General features: G+C 35.6%; 1 protein-coding gene across 1 annotated transcript in view; it reads left to right on the forward strand.

Moving 5' to 3' along the window:
• The window catches only part of LOC128145451 (transcription initiation factor TFIID subunit 4-like), a 151,351-nt gene that overhangs the window by 27,700 nt on the left and 102,169 nt on the right, over positions 1-21,482 (forward strand). The window contains exons 8-10 of the mRNA XM_052795538.1: positions 8,106-8,211; positions 12,515-12,629; positions 20,662-20,831. Of these exons, the coding sequence (XP_052651498.1) occupies positions 8,106-8,211; positions 12,515-12,629; positions 20,662-20,831 (391 nt within the window). The remainder of the gene's footprint in view (positions 1-8,105; positions 8,212-12,514; positions 12,630-20,661; positions 20,832-21,482) is intronic.

Below are 21,482 nucleotides of genomic sequence, written 5' to 3' on the forward strand. Positions count from 1 at the left end.
CTACTAGGCAGGTTGCACGCCACCTTTTGAGAAACACTGATGTAGAGCAAAAATGTGTCAGTAAGTCCACAGGAATTCTTACTCTTATGATTATAGTTCTTGTGGAGTATTTTCAGAACGGGATGAAGCCAAATTTATGAGAGAGACACCTTCTGTGTCTCTCTCTCACATGTCAATGCGTACTCAAAGCAAGCAATTGTGATGTTAACATGAATGGAGATTAACAATGTGAAGAGTTGCTGTCATCTTATGCAACATACCTACGCAATATGAGGGAGCTGAAAACTGCTAAAGTAATATATCGTGGAGATTGATCTGATGGGCTAAAGAAGTTGTTTTTCTGTCTGTAAGGAAGTCATAGGTCTAGGACTGAATTTTCATCTTGCTGGATACATGAAATGACCACAACATTTTCAAAGGTAGCAAACTACGCAGAGCAAAATTATGCTTAATACTATTAGTTTTCTAGAAAATATTTAGAGAGAAGTGAATACATTAAAAATTATAATTTATTGGCTTATCACAAAACTGACTTTCTGTATTTGCTTTCAATCTATCAGTTATTAGTTAATAGAACCACACATTACATTAACCACCCACTTCTTAATGGCGCTCAAATTAGTTCTATACAGACAAAAGCAGCATCAGACAGAGTTACTGGATGAAAAAAATCTTACATACCACAACAGCCATCAACTCAGGCGCCAAACAGATAACCCAGCAGCATCTCCACATCACATTAGTAATTGTTCATAAGTATTGGCTTTTTTTGTGGTCACAGTGATCACACTCTTCACACTTCTTAGTGCTCCCCAAAATCAGAGCACAGCGAATTGCTGCTGGCCATCTTGCCTGGGACTTGTCCGGAAGAGGAAGATTACAGCTGGCTTGCCTGAGGGTAGCTAGCACTGATGGAGGAAACTGGCTGAGCTCCAGATTTCCCAAGCCTGAAGCTCACTGGAGAGAGTTCCAGCTGGCTTTGCAAACTGTCCAGCTGCAGAAGGGCAAGCCTGTTTTGGAATATAGATCTTTCATACCAGCCAGTTTACAGTAGTCTTGTTTCTTTTAAAATGTGGAGAATCTGTTAGCTGTTCCTTTCTTTTGACTTTTCTGTTTTACAAAGGGGTCAGATGTGGTGATGCTTCTTCCAGTTATATTGAGGTGTCTTGCAACATGGGAATTCTGTGTATGCTGTTCAGCATGCAATATAGCTTGTGCAAAGGAGACTTGCATTAAAATGTATAGTGTTAGTGGAGATGGAGGAGACTATCTGTTCTGTAAAGTATTGCAATCATGTTCCAAAACTATGAAAAAGCTGTGTGCTAAAGAGCTAGATAGTGCTGTTAGTACTGGTAACTACGTTTAGCTAGGGAAAAGGGGAATAATCTTAGGCTAATATTTTATTGATGAGACACTAATGAGATAAGCCAGCAATCAATTTTTTTAATTGTTCTAAGTGCAATGTTCAAAGTTTGTCTAAATGTCATTCTTGGGGTGCAGGAGCTCTATATAGCCTTATATATGCAGACATTACCTGTCTTGTTCTGGGTGTTACAGCAGATAAAATTTCTATGAATAAGAGAGACATTCTTTATTAAATGTGTTGAAGTTGTAAGCAGATTGATAAGTAATGGAGATCGATCAGGGCTTTATATATTGTGTTGTCACTGCATTGTAAGGAGAAAGTATTCCTGGAAGTTGAAGCCAATTATTAAATTTAAACGATAAAGAAACAGTAAGAAATTTGAAGTGATCCATCTTAATTAAAAAAAATTAATTATATGCAAAGCAATATAAAGATTTATGCAGGTCTAGGATTAGGAAAGATGTATAGAAATATATCTGGACCATTGTTGCAGCAGTAAATCGTGCACAGTGTCCAGAAGGGAGAATTCTTCATCTTCTAAGTTACATTAGGATAGTATTTGCTAAAACATTTACTAACACTTTTCCAGGAACTGTCATAGTGGTTGGAGGCTCCCACAAGATCAGATAGAGTAATGGAAATTGGAAACAAGATACAACAGCAGAATAAGCATTATGTTATATGGGGATGTTTTTTGCTTTTTAATTCCCTACTGAAGCTTTTTCTGGCATCAGTTTTCTGTTGCTGAATGATGGTAATTTGTACACATTTTAGTGACTCACAGGAAATCATTTTCTTTTTGTCCTGTGTGCAAGGCAACTTAGAAATGGAAGAGTAAAAGACAGCTATTTGGATAAAAAGAGTAGTTTCTATTAATGAACTAATAAAGATCTAGTTGCTGACTTGGAATTTGGTGTGCAATAAAATTTTAATAAAAATAGCTGTTGAGCAGTAGACGTCTAGGATCTATTAACAGGAACAAAGCCTATACTTGACAAATTGTATGCCTATTTGAAATATAGCCTAGTAGTTTTCTGAGTTATCATGGACTTTACTTTCAGAATTTTGTGGGCTGTACCTTAATATAAGGAGGATATTGTAAATGAATGCTGTTTGGAAACCAGTAACAGAAGATGGCAATTAAAGGACAGACTTGAAAGCAAAGACTAAGAGAAACTGGCTAAACAGTAACTTGGTCAAACACTGGTTAAAGGGGAGCATAAAAAATATTTACAAATATTTTAAGGGTTTAAACACCAAAGTATATCAATGAATTATTTAGAGCGGTCTAAGAGAGTATAAATATGAATAACAGGATATAATTAAGCAAAGTAGGATTTAGGCAGGATATAAGGCAAAATATCCTTACAGTAAGACAGATTATTAGATGGTAGATCAGGCTCCCAAAGGCAGTGATGAAAAAGCCGTCATTGAAAACGTTCAAAATTAGACCAGATTAAATACTGTAGGAAGAATTGTATAGTAAATTGAGGAGCAGGTGGGACAAGTGATCTGGTGGCTTTTGGTTTTATTTTTCTTCACTGCTTCTTTGAAAACATATACTCAATGGAGCAATATTGTTGTCATATTAACATTAAAAATTACATGCTGAGTTTTAAAAAAGTCCATTTGTTTTATTTGGGAGGAAAAAGAATTGCTTATGCAAATTTCGAGGCACTGTTGAAAAATTGTAACGGTTACTATTACAGCATGGTAAACAATGGTAAATATGAATTCTAGGCCCATAAGAGCATGAACATTGTAAGTTAATGCTGCCAGATTACATGATAGCTGAGGTTTGATATGACATTTATCTTCAGGAGTGAGTAGACTGATAAATCACAAGTGGCATAGCCACAAGTGAGTTAGCAAGTGTTTACTCATGAGTGAAGATAAATGTCATATCAGACCATAGCCATTTTGAATTTTGTACATGTACAAGTGGCTTGTTTCTTCCTTCCACAATACTTTTTTTTTAAACTTAATTGAGAGAAAAAATGCTTGGTAAAGGATATATTTTCCAAATTTATTTTTATTTTCCATTCTTTGCAGAAGCTTCTATTTCCTATGCTTTTGTTTTTATTGCTTTATTTGATATGCTTAAGCTTTTGGATCAGATGCTTTTGTTGCAAAGTGTGATTTATGTAAATTGAGTCAGGCTGATTTTGCAGCCCTTGTCAAGTAAGGGGAAGCATATTGTTGGGACCTCATGCATCTGCATTGGTAAAAGAGCATCTAGATTGTTGAGACTTGCAAAATCTTTGTCCTGAAAGACTTCAGCAGTGAGTTCTAATTTAATTGTCCTCAAGGACTTTTCCTTTCAATGGTTTGTAGGTAGTAGCTTTCATTTTTATTTAGTATCTCCTGTTCAGGTAAGACAAAGAGAATGGAAGTTAGCAGTCTTTCTACTTTTATACATTTTATGTGCTTGGGCTGAATTCTTTCTCAGTCTGTATTTGTTGGTCATTTGTGGTGTTAATTATTGGTCTGTGTTGACATCTGCAATTTGTTCTTTGTCCTGCAATAACATGTAGGGTAGAAGATTCACACCTGTCATGGTATGATCATCACCTTTTGGCTTGAGATTAGGACCAGAGATAACTATTACTTTATTCTCATATAGTCGTTGAATCTAAGCTTTTTGAAGAAGGGCCTCAAGAAAAATGAGTATTTCAGCTGTCACCACTTTGTTATTCTGGTTATCAGTAGTGTGACTGTTAAATACCCTTTTTTCATCTTCATAAGTCTGCTTTTTTTGTGTAAGCATCTTTGTATAAACATCCCTTTTTACAGATGTGAAAATAAAGTGAATTTTAGAAATGGACAGAGTAGTATGAAGCATTTGGAAAGTGAGAGAAGGAACTTATCTGGAGGAATAGACAAATGGTGAACCTAAGTGTTACTAGTGGAGCGGAAAGATGATGGTTAAGGGGAGAAGTAGAAAGATGAAATAAAAAAAGAGGGAGAATACTTTCTATTGTGAGAAATGTGCATCTTATTTTGCAGAAAAATGTTATTTTATAGAAAAAATTTAGGTAACTTCTGACGTATTGTACTCGGAGAAGCAATACCATGACTTTCCTGCTTCAGTGTGTTACTTTAAGAGCTTCAAAGTGCAGCAGCCTAGGAGATGATTCTTCAACTTTTGACTGATAAATTGAAGAGGAATAAGCTGGTATATGACAGTACTTGCTGTGTTGGCACTGTCTTCATCATAATTTTATTTGGTAATTTTGCTATTTTCCAAACTCCTTATCAAATCCAGGCAATGGCTAAATCACATGAAATCTTTTCTATTTTCTGTGCCTTTGTTGTTACTGTTCTGCTGTTGTGCTTGCTGTCTTCAGTGGTGGAAATAATGAAAATGGCTTCCCTTCTTTTTAGTGGAGATGGAATTATGAACAGTTTCTGTAAACTTTGAAGACTTTTATATTCTGTCTTGTTACCTTTTCTGACAGCACTTTTATAAGATGATTGATGCTATGAATATGGATGTAGTGGTAAAAGGTTGGAAAGGATTCTGGAGGTGTCTAGTCCAACCGCCTGCTTATAGGTTAGCATGTTGTCCAGGGCCTTGACCAGTCATGTTTTGAGTATCTTGAAGATGAGATGACACAGCCTCTCAGGGCAACCTGTTCCAGTGCTTGCCCACCCTCACGGTAAATTTTTTTTTTCCTTACATTAAATTGAAATTTCCCATATTCCAACTTGCACCCATTGTGTCACATCCTTCTGCTCTGCACCCCTGAGAGAGTCTGGCTCTATCTTCTCTACATCTTCCCATTAGGTGGTTGCAGACAGCAATAAGATCTCCCCTTTTCTGAAGGCTGAAGTAATGTCTCTGATAACCTCAGTATACCAAAACATCCACTTCTGTATCAGTCTGGGTTAGTAAATTGGTGCTTATGAACTGACTATTTGGGATTCAGCATCTATTCAGCATATGAATAGGTAACATTAGGTGGGGTACACTCATTGTGTGTATTTTTAGGCTGTGAGAAATATGAAATAATTTGGTTAAGTTAGCCATTTGCCAGACTATCTTGCTAGTACCTTGTTCATTGTCTAAACTTTTCAGGCCAAGTTAAGGACATAATAGTAATGTTTATGCTGTTGGGAAAATAGGCAAGAAGATTAGAACAGTTTGAAGTATTTTAGTTCATGAAGGGTGGTTTAGATTGTTCATAAATTTTAATGCAGGGTCAATTACCTCTGATTCATCAGTTTTTACTATGTCTTGCCTTGTTTGCCTGCAAAGAAGGTTACGCTTTCTGTTTCAGAAACAAATTCCTAATGTTCATTCCTTAATCACTTTCGGATCTGAAGATGACATCTGTGTTGAAATGCATCTTTAAACTGTATAGAAACTGGAATTTAAGTTAGTGTAAAATGTTGCTCTTTGTTAAGGTGCAGTTGTTCCTTTTAGAGAGTATGTACTGTTGCTGATTGGTTTCTGTATGGAATTTAAGATGATGATTTTGATCTGTGCCCCTTGGAAAAATTTATTTCTCAGTCATTTTCTACACTTTCAGCACTTTTACATGCATTGAAGTCCTAGTACAGTACTTGTTAAAAGGATATTTTTTGAATGTATTTGATAATAAAGAAAACATTGCAATGATTTATGTCATCTCAAATGGTTAAATATTGTCCTATCTTTAATGGTGTTAGTGGCTCATTTTTTAGGGCATTCATGTGAAAATACTAATCAGGTGAAACAGAACTTGGTTCTGAACTGTAGAAGTTTGCTTGCTTCACAGAGAAAAAAATCTAATTGCAGACAATTACTGTAATACCAGATAGTAATTCTATCCACAGGTCACACACATCTCCTTTTTGACCTGGCTTCTGACCAGTTAAGGTATGGCTGCTTTTCTTCATTATTCTCTGAAAACTCATCCAATAAATTATTGTAAAAGTGGCAACAGTCCTCCTTTTTCATACCAATATAGTCTTTTTTTTTTTTTTTTTCCTGTGGGCTATTCTGTCTTCTTACTTATTAAAATAGACTTGTACATGTTTCCTGTGCATCAAAATGCAGTCAAATTCAACTTTATCCCTCATTTTCATTTATCACCTCGATTTCTTTCCTGTTTTTAAGCACAGTAGCTGCTTTATTCTCCTCCCTCTGAGTGTCACTGTTTACTCACTGCCTGTCTTGACCAAGTAAATTTACATCCATTTGCTCCATTTCTGTGCTTAATACAAATCCTCCGTTTTCCTTCAGTGTCCACAGTTGAAGCTGAATCCTTAATCTTTTTATCCCTTTTCTCTTTCTGCAAGGTAGCTATTGCTATTACTTCTACATCCACAGGTTTATTATGACTTTCCAACTTTTAATATTTTAGGATGTACAGAATGCAATTTCGTAATTTCAAAATGGCCCTATTTGTTTGTTTTTTCTCCAGACTACATTACAGGTCTTGTTCCCTCACTAGTCTTTTCTTGTTTGTAGTTTTCACCTCTCTTCCTTCCGATTTGGGAGCCCTGGTTCCTGCTGATGGAACAATTTCCTATTTGTTCCAAGCCTCTTTATTCTCTACTTTCATGTCTTGTTTGAAAATACTGTTTCTCCTTTCTTTTTCTCGATAGCATACTTTGAAGTCAGAGGTTTGGCTATTCATGATTCAGCTAAATAATAAGGTTTTAGATGCACTTTGTAAGAATAATGCTGACGTGCTGAATAAAGGTGCAGTGGTTCCTGTTCGCTTCATATAGCGGTGTGTAGTGTGGCATCTTGTCTTCTAGGAGGGAATACCTGTGGTTGTGAGACTGAGATGTGTAATTCAGAAACAGCAGACACATGCAATGGGAGTAACATAGTTGTGACTGTGAAGAGCACGACTTCTGAAGTTGTCATGCCTGAGTTGTGGTTGTAATCTTATTCTCAGCTATTTGCCTGTGTTTTGTTTTCAAAGTTTATTTATGGATTTTTTTTTCCAGCTCTGCAGCATCCACACGTCTTTTTGAATCTTCTGTTCATTACATCTACAGCATCCACACGTCTTTTTGAATCTTCTGTTTATTACATCTGTGCCTACCTTGTCCCTGATTTTGTGAACATACATTTTGCTGTTGCTTAGACATGACCCTTGCAGGTTTTTTCTTTTCAATTTGTTTATGGGTCAAATTCTAAGTTTCTAACCCAGTTTCAGTTTTGGGTAGGGACTTCAGAACTTGGCTTAGTAGTAAGTGAAACCTTGAGAATATCCAGTTAACATTTAAAAAATGACTAGTATATGATCAGCACAAATCATTTTTTTTCTTTCTTGTGTATATCTGACTTTGGAACCCATAATATTTTAGAATTTACTTTTAGTATATATTTTCTTTAAAAAGCATAGATATATAGTGAAAGGCCTAACGGTTATAGGTGGATACCACTAAAATTATTGCAGCATTTTCTTCTACAAAAATGCTTTTCTTCCTAGTAAAATTTCTGAAGACAAAAGTCTAAACTTTAATGTTTGTCTTACTCCTTTGAAATATATTTTTGATGAAGGTTGTGACATATGACATTTGTCGAATATTATTTGGGTTTTTTAAAGCATAATGGCAAAATAGGTATATACACACACACACAACCACATGCATTACATGACTATGACTTTTGTCACTAGCTGGTTGTGCTTTTAGAGATCCACATGCTTATATTAGTAATTACAGGTATTAGTATATTTACGTTGTGTGTGTTTGTGTATAAAGAGTATAATATAAGTATACTTTTTTTTAATAATAGCAGATTATCCAGTCAACATCTGCTCAAACTGTGAAACGAAACCCTGCTTGCCAGACTACCCAGATTAGGATGCCAGTGGTAATAACTCAGACCATTAGACCACAAGGTATGGGTTTAAATGTTTTAGTGAGATTGTTACCTTTGTATGAATTTCATTGTAATTACAAACTAGTAGCATGGGAAAAACTTACAGTGTTGACATTGGCAGGCTTGACATTCATTTTTTACTTCATACTGGCTGAGGAATGCATGTTTTCACTATGCAGTTTCAAGGTATTTCAGACCAACACAGTGAAATGTTTTGAAAGAACCTTAGGACTAACTCTCACATGCTTAGCTCTTACTCAGCAGTTTTTTCATGGAAAAGTTCTGAAAGAGGTCAGGAACTTGACTCTTATTGTCCTAAGCTCTAACTCTGGGCCAAGAAAGAAATTCTTCATTTTTTTTCCTGAAGCCTAGAGGATGCCTCAGTTTAATCATCCTACTTTTAACTCTTACTCCTGAAGCGGAACATCATAGTCACTGTCTCTGCAGCTACAGAGATGAAGGTAGGAGTCCTAGAGAAATTTCTCAACCCACATGCCTGCCGCCTTTTTTTTTTTTTTTTTTTTTTGTCTCCATGCCAGTATGTTTACTCTTTGGTGAGGTCAGAGACTGATTGCAGCAACCTGACATGCCATGATTAGCCAGGGGAGCAAGAGGTGTGGTTTGTACACAACTTCCTCATCTGTCTGTGCACAGGTGGATGTAAAGTCTGGCTGATACATCCCACTTTTTTAAGAGGGTTCTTGAAGCCGCCTTAGTTTCTAACAAATATCCCTTTGTTTCTTTCCACCACTAGACCTCAGTTTTTATTTTTCCTGTTTATATGTGAGAGTATCTTTTTGGATGTGGGCATTTAGACAACTGAGGGTTTGTAATGGAATACAGAGCTTGTCATCTTTAGGTATTGAATCAGAAATCAAACTAGGTTAAATACACATAAAAGATATTGCTGCCTGTTTGACTTCATTGCTTCGTCTTTTCTCTTCTCTTTGGGAAAAGAAAGCATCAAAACCCCCAGTTATCACAGTTAATAGCAGCTGATGTTCTACTTGCTCTGTTCTCTTAAGAGAATCCATAGCTTGAATGGACATGGAGACCAAGCTCTCACTGTAATCCTGTAGGCTGTTTTTCCAAGTTAGGAAGAAATGCATTTACTTGTCATAAAAAGCACATATTTGATAGCACTGATACTCATGTCCTGACTTTATTAACAGGGAAGTTATTTGGCATCTTATGGCATGAACTTTCACTTCTGACTAATATGTCTGAAAGTGAAGGCTGATTTCACTTCTTTGATTGTTCAGTCTCTAAGTTGTGACTTGTCAACAGTGTGCCAAGAATTTGCATGATACTAGCATCTGCCTTTTAAACAGTGGATTCAGAATATGAATTTATTCATGATAGCCATTGATCAGCCAATGAAATGCAACTTAACTGGCAATTTGGCTTAAGGAAGACAGCAGTTCAGAAAGGCAAATTCATGCAAAGCCCTGCTTTCAGGTGAGCTTACTCCTATTTACAAGCTTGTTTAAGCCCACCACTATATTGTTTTAATTACACAGACAAAGCAAACAATAGAAATTTAGGAAACGTCCCATTGTACAACTGTTCATCCTGTAGCCCATGTCTAGGGAGAAGTCCACCTGTGTGCTTGCAGCTCTTAAGAAATGCTGCTAAGGCATACTGTCAGATAACAGTTTATTTTGATCTTGATATATTGTTAAAACTTTCTACTGTAAACACCAGTATAATGATATTTTATACTGGCCTAGGTATTCCTGTAGAAGGAGGTAAGATACTGGAATAGGACATGGTCTATATAGAAAATTACAGTAGTATAATTTTGTGGAGTGTGACTTTTTGAGGATAGTTACACCAGAACTAAGCTGACAGAATGGTGCATTTTCCTTCTCAGTCAGGAGTGAATCTCCTACTGTAATGTATCTTTACATTAATATTAATGCATCTATGTGAACAGACAGTGATGCTTTTTAAAACAGTAGTATAGATAAAGTTGGCAGGCTTTGAGGACTTTTATATCAACAAAATGGCTTCCACACCAGGGGAAGTACCACTACAGTTATTGCACGAAAAATTCACACTCCTTTATCAAAGCACTCATCAGTATAATAATTAGGTGAATTGCATCTTATGGATGGGGGAATTGAGCCAAAGAAAAAAATAATTAGCCAGAGTATTCATTGCAGCTATTTAACCTGTGCAGGAATACAACTAGGAATTTATAAGCTCCTAAATTTGGGCTTATTTCTCCAGATCATGCTACTTAAAATTTGAAATGAGGACCCAGTGGTGAAAGACTCTGTATGTCATTACCAATCCCATGGAATATCTAGGCCCACAGGTGATTTTAATTTTGAAAATATGCCCTACTTCATAATATAAATTGATGTTTTAGCCATATTTTGTGTCTAACTGGTTAATCATGCAAAGTTGTGATTTAAACCAGAAAATTTGTATGTCATCCCAAAACTTCTGTTTACTTTGCCAGATCCATTTGAGTAGAATTACAATATACATAGGGTAAAAGAAAGTGAGACTTAATTTTTCCATATCCAATGTAGACTTACAGTTTTCCTGACACCAAGAAGTTAACTACTCTGTTGCTGTACCTTTTTGGGTTGGAATTTTTTTTTTTTTGATCAAAAGTTATGACCTGTAGAAAACAAACCATTGATACTAGTTCTAAAGGAATACAATATTAATTCTGGGGGAGTGCCACTGTTACCTTAATTTTGCCATTGCAATAATTTTCAAGGTTAACACACTTCTAATCTCCTAGATGTTAATTGTAGAAAATGGAGATCTGCTAATTTTTATTACTGTATTATTTCTTTCCTTCCAGTTCACTTGGTAGAAAACCTTTCAATTAGTTCATCTGAAATAAATAAATGAATTGTCTGGTCCGTGAACTAATGCTCTCTGTGACATGTCATGGACCTTGAATATTCTGATGACAAAATATTTTTGTTCCCCAGGCTTGGAGCCTGAAGTCCTAAATCTTGTTTTGTATTTGCTAATGTTGAGAGTCCACACAACAGTTTATGCAGATTGAAGAACTGAACGAACACTGTCAAATTAGTTTTGCTTTAAGATCATATGTTGAAGTTGATGAAGACTTCAAAATAAAAAAAGTTATGCTGGACTCATTCAATGCTGACACTTTTGTTTTAGCAAAGAAGTGTTCTTTAAAGGATTTGTTGGGTTAGTTGTGTTTCAGGTTTTTACAATTAATGAAAGAAAAATAATGTAACTGTACTAAGGTTCATACCATGCCATTTATATGCAATTGAGTCATAGATGTGCAGGAATAACTTACATGTGCTTCTCAAAGTCTCAAACACTATGTGTATGTAATAAAATTGAGTGATAGACAAGAAAAAGGTGAGAGCTTTTAAGTCAAGTAGACATATGACTTAATTATTTTCACATGCCAAAACACAGGTGGGATTAAAGAAAACACAAAATATAACCCAAGTAAATGTGTTTAAGCAGGAGGGCTCACTCCAAAAGTTTCGTCAATGCTTTTTCAGTTGCATACTGATACAGTGTTTTAACTAATAATAATAATAGAGGTCTGTTGATTTACTAATCAGCAACATAAATTTGTAATTATTTTTGGTTAGATTTTTCCAAATGTCAGAGAGGAATTCATATCCATTTTTTAATTTACTGTCACAAGTAGCTGCATGTCTACCACACTTTGGATTATTTAGAAAGCCCAGTATTACTTCTACATGTAGACCTGTAAAGTCTAGATACAGATATGAATTACTTTGAAATCATTGTTTTCAAAATAAAGTATAAGACAACCTTTATGAGGGGGGGTTATATAAAATTTTACAATAGTGTTTCTTCTTTTACATACAATATAAAACATTTTAAAATACTTAAAATAACGTTTTCAACTCTGAAAATACATGTTTTTCACTGCAACAGAGAGCAATGACTATATACAAAAATGTAAAAGGCATAGTTAATACCCTGAGTGACTGTGACTTAAAGCATCTGTATTAAGAACATTTAAAATTCTGCTTCTTTATTCTGTGCAGATTGTCTAGAAAAGTGGTTTACTGGCAATTGCAAAGACACTTACAGCCATTATGTGTATTATGGCCAATGGTTTTCAGTTTTGGAATCTTCAGTATTCTGTAAATATTGAACAAACTGTAATGTTAATATAAATTTTGTATTTTAAATTGTTCTTCTTCAGCAGTGTAATCTTTAAAAATAATAACTTCCTTTGTTTGCAATTTACAGACAGTTAAATTTAGTTCCTGGACAGAAGGTTCTTTGATGTAAATTGTCTAAGACAGCTCGTAATAACATTGCTTGGTGTTTTTCAGGCACAGTAGGGAAGGCACCAACAATACAAGCCAGCAAAAGTCCTGGGGGCTTTGGTGTTCAGGTCTCTGCAAATCAGAAAAACAAGCTGAATGACCCTGGAGGTGGTTCTTTCAGGTAAAAAAAAAAAAAAAAAAAAAAAAGCAGCGGGGTGGTTGGGGGGATCTTAAATATAAAATAGGATTTAGAAGTGGCTTAACACCAGAGGGCAGTGTTTTACAATATTTCTTGCCTTTTCTTACTGTGATTGGATGACAATTTTCTTACTTAGTTCTATTTTTAAAAAAGGGAGGGGGTCATGACATGTCTGGAGGATTTTTCTCTAAATGCGCTTTTTAATGTTTAGTAAAGCCTTCAATTCTGTGGATTATAGTAAAAGTTCTGTTAAATGGAATTACGTGTATGAAGTTTTAAAAAAAATATATGGTTGGTTTTATGTATTGCATTCTAATGTTCATATGGAACGTATCTTGCTGAGAAGATACTAATTGTGACAAGGCATCCTGTCGATAGGCTTCTTTCTGCAGCTAAGCTGCAGTTATCTCCTCATCAGCATAGAGAAACTACTGTATGGTTTTGATAGTGGGTTTGGGGGTTTTTCGTGTGTGTGTGTAGGATTGTTGTTCTTGGTTTTAAAGAGAAAACATTGCTGTATCTATTCTTCATGTGCTTATTTAGGTGGCAGAGGTTGGGGCATTCTCTGGGTTCTTGTAGTGATCAGGTGCTGCAAAAGTTCAACACAGTAGCATTGATGCATTGAGCTGCTATACCAGTTCTTTTGTACTTCAAACTTTTATTTTATATAAATTTTGGATATTTTTACTCTTTGTAGTGAAAAGCTCATCTTATGTTTACTGCATTTTGCTTTTGCTACCATCACTTTAATGTTTTTCCATTGATGAAAGTACATTTTATTTGTGCTTAAACGTTTTCTTTCTTTGTTAAATGACAAAATATTCCTAGATTTTCATTTTTGTCTTCTGGAATCCTTATGTTGCTCTGACATCATCAAAACAGTAACTAATTTTCAGGCTTACGCTCTTTCAGGTGAAGTAAAAGAGAATTTGTAGCTCTTTGAAATATCTCTGCTTTGAGGCATGTCAGTATTGCAACTAATAGTGGTAGTACTTAGTATTAATCTAGAAGCAAAATAATTCAATTTTTTATTTTCCAATGCTTTTGCCTCCCACTGAGTATTTAAATGATTTAAAATGTCTGTTGGGTTCTATTGTACTGTCTTAATAAGTATTTTTTATGTTTGTAAGCAACATAAGCATTTATTCTTCGTTAGTATAGCTTTCAATTTTACATGCACCGAAAGGGACAGCATTTTTTTAACTGGATGTTGTAAACTGTGCCAGGATTGATTCTTGCATTCACTTAGTTTATACATAGAATATATTAGGTTAGCTGGAATTGTTAATTTTCCCTTGGGGAGAAGCAAATGCTCAAGGCACTGATTGATAAATCAATAAATCTTTAGCGAGTTTGGTAAATAAGCTGTCAAGGGTGTATGTCATTTTTCCTCTAGAGAACAAATTTTAGTCAGAATGAATGTGTTTGTTTCCTTGCATTGTTTTCTCCTTCAAAATAGTAAGACACAAAGCTGCATTTAAATAAGTCCATAAAATTGCAAGGATTTATTAAACAGCAGCAAAGATCAAGCTTTTTCTTGATATCTTAACAAAGAATTCAGTTGTTTGCATATTTGCATTTCAACCCCTAACCTCTCCTGAGGACAAATAGATGTCTGACTATTAAGCCTAAAGGCATAGAGCTGGAAATCTGTATTAATCCTCTGAATGCTGACTAGTTTTCCTCAACATTCCCAGCGTGTGTGAAGAATGTGTTTTTAGCCAGAAGGCAAACTGGCATCTAAAGCAAAGCAAGAATTTTGAAAAATAGTTGTGTTGTGTATAAATTTATTTTGCCCTTAGTGTTTTATTATTGCATATTTGTTTCATTATTTTATATTCTGCTTTCTTTAAAATAACTTACTTGAGCTTTTCACTCTTGTGAGCAAAGTGTTGGTCACTAGAAATGGAAATGTGAACTTTGTTATTTTCAGTTTCTTCTATTCTGGACTGTGGGAAATACAGGAAGGAATTACATAAAAGATGTAGCAATTAGGAATTTTGCAAATTACAGCTTAGCCTTTAATGTCAGCATTTATTAATGAACTGTAAGACTGCTTACATGAGTTCACTGGATATTATAGTAGCTGTTCTATGACATAGAGTTTTCAACCCAAGACTTCTGCAATGTGAAGTTGTTGTATTCATGAAATTTTGTGTCACCCTTTTTAGTATTAAAATTTATTGTTGCTATATTTTTCAGAGAGAACTACAGACAACTCCATTGTCCTGGTTTTGGCTGGGATAGAGTTAATTTTCTTCCCAGTAGCTGGTATAGTGTGTTTTGGATTTAATGTGAGAATAATGTTGGTAACACACTGATGTTTTAGTTGTTGCTAAGTAGTGCTTATCCTAAGTTAAGGATTTTTTTGGTTTCCCATGCTCTGCCAGCAAGCAGGTGCACAAGAAGCTGGGAGGGACCGTAGCCAGGACAGCTGACCCAAAGTAGCCAAAGGGATATTCCATACCATAGAATGTCATGCTCAGTATATAAACTGGGGGGAGTTCCCAGGAGGGGCGGATCGCTGCTCAGGCCTCGGTCAGCGGGTGGTGAGAAATTGCATTGTGCATCACTTGGGTCTAATTTATCTCTTTTTGTTATGTTCCTTTTGAGTACAATTATTGTTATTCCATTTTGTTATTATTATATTTTATTTTAGTTATTAAACTGTTCTAATCTCAACCCACAAGTTTTACTTTTTTTTCCGATTCTCCTCCCCATCCCACTGGGAGGGAGGAGGAGTGAGCGAATGGCTATGTGGTGCTTAGCTGCTGGCTGGGGTTAAACCACAACATCCATTTAGTTGACTTTTCAACTATGTTAACACCTAAGGATGGAAATTTGAATTCCACTTTTTGTAATTTTTTGTTTGTTTTACAGTAGAGATCTAGATTTACATTTGTACCATAATAGTCCAGGCAGAGGTTTCTGTAGTTGGGAGAGGTGAAGCAGAAGGCCCACTGAAGTCTGCTAGGGGCCTGTGTATTTGGCTACAACTGCTGTGTACATCATCATCTAGTTTGGTAATCTCAGAGCTCCCGCTAACATAATCTACCAGTGATGACAGTGAAAGCAGCAGACTCTCAAAGTCATTATTCCCCATAGTTCAGATTGTGGCCAATATAAAGAACTAGTGGAAACATTTGTTTCCCCTGATACTGAGTCAGAATAATTTCAGTTGGAAAGGACCTTGAGAGGTCACCTAGTCCAACTTCTGACTCAGAGCAGGTTTGGTTAGATCGGGGACTCTTCTAGTTCTATGTATCTCCAAGGATGGAGATAGGCGTTTGTACTCTTGTATTATCCTACCGCTTCCTAACTGTACTGAGTAAGGCTCTCTGGCATTGCATGTAAAATGAGGCAAGAAGTGGACAGAACTGTTCCTTAATGTGTGTGCTGATGATACGTTTGCCGTAGTGTACCAGCTAGCCAGATTCTCCTTCCTTTTCACAGGAACCTTTCTTTTTCTGAAACAGTATTTTGAAGTTACATATAACCTCTTGGAGCCTGTCAGTATCAGGTTTTATACAGCCAATGTGATGGGGTTTTTTTCAGAATCAGTTCTATGAAGTGACTGTGATCACTTGAAGCTTATATTAGTATTCATATCTTATGCTGCTGACTGGCAACATTTTAAAGTAGAGTCTACCTGGGAATAAAAAATTTGTTTTCAGACCTCTTTTGCCTAGCCAGAAGAATCTGTTGCCTGTTATTTTATTTTTATTTTTAAAAATAGAAGTCTAATAACATAGTTCTGGCAAACTGCCTCAAAATGCATGGTGTTACATCTAATGATGTGCAAAGCAGCCTGTCCTTTAAGGAGAGATAGAAAGCTAATGTAAGTGTTAAATGGATAACTTCAAAGTTTTCATCTCAAACTGGTATATGACATAAAACCTTAAGCTTTAAGATTCTTTGTTTTTCCAAATAAATATTTCAAGCTATAAGATGATTGTATATTTTTCCATATTTTTCAAAATAAAGAAAAATGCTGAGCACAAATGTGGTATGTTCTGTCATCCCTTTTGCTTATCATTGAGAAAACCCAACATAGACTGTGACTGAATTGTATGACAAAGCAGTATTAGGGAGAGATTTCAAATTAAAGCTTGAAAGTCAGAATAAGCATTATAATAAACTTGTGTAAAGAGAATTTATGCTATTAAAAAATGTGATGTAGTAGTGACTGTTACTGTAATTTCAAGTCATTGTTTATATCCAATGTATTGTTGTTGATCTCTGATCTTATGATCCATGGAATTTGTAGACTTGCTCAGAGTCTTGCATACATGTAGGGACTTTGCCCTAGCAACTTGAGATCTCACTTCTGAGAGAGAGGAAATCAATAGTGTAATGTTGTCTCAGTTGCTTTATGTATTCTTATAGCTTATTTGGAAGCAGTTCAGTATTTCATATTTGGACATCATTGGCTCAAATGTTACAAAGTGCTTGAGAAAGAACAGTATGCAATCGTGCAGTTAAGATTTGTTCATAAAGAAAATGCTACCGCATTTTTATAACGGCTTGTCTTAGTTTAAACAAAGTCTTTGAAACATGTTACGGACAACTGTGCAAATACTTTGTTTTTTCTTTCTTATTTTCAGATAAGTTTGGTTTTTTGGTGTGGTTTTTTTTTGTAATTGCACGAGTGTTTTTAATGAAGAGGAGAGGGAGAGGTGTTACAAGAGGTTGAATATAAGAGGAAGGATTGAACTCTTAGACTACTTTAAGATGTAGCTTGTGTTTGGAAAGGGTTTGAGAACCCATGCTATCTCCTTAAAAGTAGCATGCCTGTTGGAATGTTAGATTTATCCCACAAGACTCAGAATTTAATTCAGTAAAAACCAGAAATAATTAGTAAAACAGTATAATTAGTATGAGCACAGTAATATATGCCAAGAAACATGAAATTGTTAAATACTGTGCTGGGGTGAAAAGGGAAGGATAGACAGTAATCATCAATCTAGACGACCACTGGATGGCATCTTTGTTCCATGGAATGACTTCTGAAAACTCACTCGTCTGCACTTAAAAGTTGACTTTCATAGGAAATTGTTTGGCAAGAATGCTAGCCCTCTCTCTCTCTCTCTCTCTCTCTCTCTCTCTAAATGCATGTGTGTGTTTCAGTATGCAGACCCAAGCTCTTTATTGTGATAAAGTTCATCAAAGTCAAAAAGTATATATTGGTAGAGTTTTTCCCATTAGACTGAAAAAATTGTAGTGCCAACTATGATTAAAACATTTCATATCTATCTTGCATGTAACAAAAAAAAAAAAAAAGATGTACTCATAGATAGTAGATTGCTAATGTAAGATGGAAGCAAGTGATTCTGTCCAGGAGTTACAGTGACTTTTAATCACTGTACTTTTTGTAACTTTTTTTTTTATAGTGTCTTTAAAAGTGGTATCACATTGATTTTTTTATAATTTCATTGGAATCCTGGTTTGTCCCCAAATTAATTGTTTGTTTTTATTTCAGACAATATTTGTTTATTTATAATGTGGTCACAGATCTGTATTCCAAATAAAAATTGGAATAGCTAAAATGCTAAGCAGAAGGAAGAGAAAAGATAGATTGTACTTTCTTCAGCTATTAAGTAAAAGTAGAGATAAGTATAAATGTCTCTTAAAAATTGTGTTCTTGAAGTCAAGAGACTTGATTTTGGTATGGATGATTACTCGAAGGAGATGAAAGTACCTCAATACTGCCAACCTGATCTGGAAGTACGGTGTTGAGACTGTATTACTTACTGCTAGCCAGATTGTGCATAACTGTGTGATAAATGCTTGCTAAAGCAAGTGAGATAATGGGGGCTGTATATAGAGAAAGCATGAGAATATCCTGCTCAGTTGATATTTTATTGAGATCCTTTGAGTCCTTGTGCTCGGGTCCCTTCAGCAGGCAGCGGTACCCAGGCACTGCTGGACCCCACAGGGCAGCAGTGCTGCCTTCACACCCACAGAGATGTGGGGGTCCACTGGGAATCAATATTGGATTTTAATTTTTTTTTTTTAACTGCACAAGCTGGTTAATGCTTTGTAGTTTCGTTGGGTTTAGCTTTATTTTGAAATTCTGGGCTCAAGTCTGTTTTCCAGTAGCTTCTGCTATCTTACATAGTTTTGAGTTTGTGTTATGGTAACAACCTTTATATGAATTTGGTTTTGCCATGGTTTAAAAGGCCTGCTGGATTTGGGCCTTCTGAGTCCTGGGTAGATTACCTTCGGCGATGCTCATTCTATTTCACATGCTGAGGTTTTTAAGTTCCCCAAAATCTTAGGTTTTCCCCTTTTTCAGTTTCAGTTGCTGTTTTCTATTTGTAGTTAGAATCTTTTGAATTCGTAACGGAATATTTAAGTCACTGTTAGTTGTTATGTGGCCAAGTACATTTATCAGCTGTGATATTTGGGGGCAGTTTCACAACTGGTTGGACAAGGCTGAAGAGTAGTTCAGTCGTCTATGCACTGAATGCATAGGAGCCCAGTTTCTTCATGGCAGCTCTTGTGACCCTCCTATGGGTATCATATACATACCACGTGAAATGTAGAAATGAAAATCGTTTAGACTCAACATGAAAGTCGTCAAGGCAGATCAACTTTGTGATGCTATCTTCAGGAATTTCATTCTAAGAGAAGAAATCAAGTGGTTAGCACTCGTGGAAAACAATAAAAGCTCATTTGTGTAGCATTTTTCTGACAATCATTGTAAAATTTTCCATATTCTGCCTCAAGTGTTCAGCACATTTCTCCAGGTTTATACAAACAAAAATCCCTTCTTGACTTCTTCCCGCAAAAGAAAACAAAACCACTATCTAACAAAACCACAGGAGTCTTCCACCAAAATTGGCTGCTCTAGTGTAGATATCAAGGAGAGTATGGGAGGACAGGGAGGACCTAGATGATGGATTTCTGGATTTCTCCCCTTTTGTTCTCAAACCGTACTTGTAGCTTTTGGTTTTTACTGTAGGCGTTAAACTTGTTACAAGTGACAGAAAGTATTCTAGGGTGCACAGGATGGTATCTATGTAATAGTTTTTTTTAAATCTTTTAAATTAAGCTTTTATTTGTTTGCTTTATGCAGTAGTAGGAGTCTGGACTTGGATGTATGTGGATCTTTTCCGTAGATATATATATTCTCAAAGGTTGTGTAATCACTCCTAGAATATGCTGAAACACAGTGTTCGTGTCAGTAATAGCTCCTGAACAGAATGTGCTAAAAACAGATGGTTGTTTCCACAGTTATGAGTCATACCTCATAGAGGTAGGAGGTAAAAGATGCTTGGGAGATACAGGTGTGGAAACTCAAATTTTTTAGTCAGTACTTCCTCCAGCTGTTAGGAAGGGGTATTGCAGGGCAAACAGTGGCCAAGGAAGTGCTGCTATCATCTTCTCAAATGCAGCTCATTTTACTAAAACTAGTTGACGTGTTCTACTGATTTTTGTATGTTGCCAGAGAAAATACCAGCACATACTCAAACCACACTTGGAACCCAAACTTACCTATGGACTCATCATGGTCAAAGAATCTTTCCTGACTATTGCTGAAAATGCTTTGGTGCCCATTTTGACAGGAACTTGTGAAACAGTGCAGGATTCCAAATTCATGTTTTTGCTTTTAATGTCCGTAGGGTTTTTATTTATCATTTTGCTCCTAGTTTTCAGCATAAAGAGAATAGCCAAATGCTTTGTCTTTAGTGATGATCGTCTTTAGTTTCTTGACCATCTTGGTTTCATTGATATCACTGACTCTCAGATGAAGAAAAGACACCTGTCACACCTTCTGTTACCGACAAATTGTCCTGCTTCTAAAGTTTTCCTAATGTGCTCAGAGAAATATTTAGTTATTTCTGAATCTAGAATAAATTCTATGAAAATGCAGACCCTAGTGGCTGTGCCTCAAGTTGGCTCAGCCACTGGACATATTGCATGATGATTACTTTTGGAGAAGCAGATAATATACAAAATGAATATATCACATGCAGAATTACTTTTATTTGGGGTTTTTTTTTCATTGTAGAGATGATGATGACATCAATGACGTTGCCTCTATGGCTGGCGTTAATCTTAATGAAGAAAGTGCCCGAATTATGGCTACCAACTCTGACTTGGTTGGAACCCAGATAGAGTCCTGTAAAGATGAACCCTTTCTTGCTGCTATACCGCTACATAAACGCATACTTGAAATGGGTGAGAAACGTGTCCTTTCCTTTTGATAGTGTTTTCTTTGGAGTTATGCGATTCTGAGTAACAGAATATGCTTAGCACTTAAGATTGTTTTTTAAGCATTTTACTGCATTATCTTGTATTACTAAACTTTCAAGGTTTTTGTGATAAAAGTAACTTAGTTATCTCAAGTTGGAAAAAAATAGTATACTGGTACTTTTATACTTCATGCTTTCCCCATGTTTTTTATATCCAAGGATCTCAAAGCTCTTTGCAAACATTAATTATTTCTCACAATCCTCCTTCATGTTTTACACATGAGAAGATTGAAACAGAGAGGTAAAGTAAGTAGTACAGGTCACAGAGGACACCTGTGAATAACATTTAACAGAATGTTGAAGTTTTCTGTCAAGATTTTCTTTCTCCATACAAACCAGTTATTCAGTTCTTAACACCTGCATTTATTTAAGTTCATGGTGATTTTCTTACAGCATTTTTTCAAAAAGGTGTATTTATTTATCCTGGCAAAAAGGTGTGTTTGTTTATTCTGCCATTTGAAAATAGAAGTTAAAAACTTTAGTAGAAAAAATAACTATTCAAAATTAGTGATGTTTTAAGGTTAGTAAGTATGCTTAGAATGTATATGACATACTTCATTAATATACTATATATGTT

Source organism: Harpia harpyja, chromosome 9, assembly GCF_026419915.1.
Source record: "Harpia harpyja isolate bHarHar1 chromosome 9, bHarHar1 primary haplotype, whole genome shotgun sequence".
NCBI lineage: Eukaryota > Metazoa > Chordata > Aves > Accipitriformes > Accipitridae > Harpia > Harpia harpyja.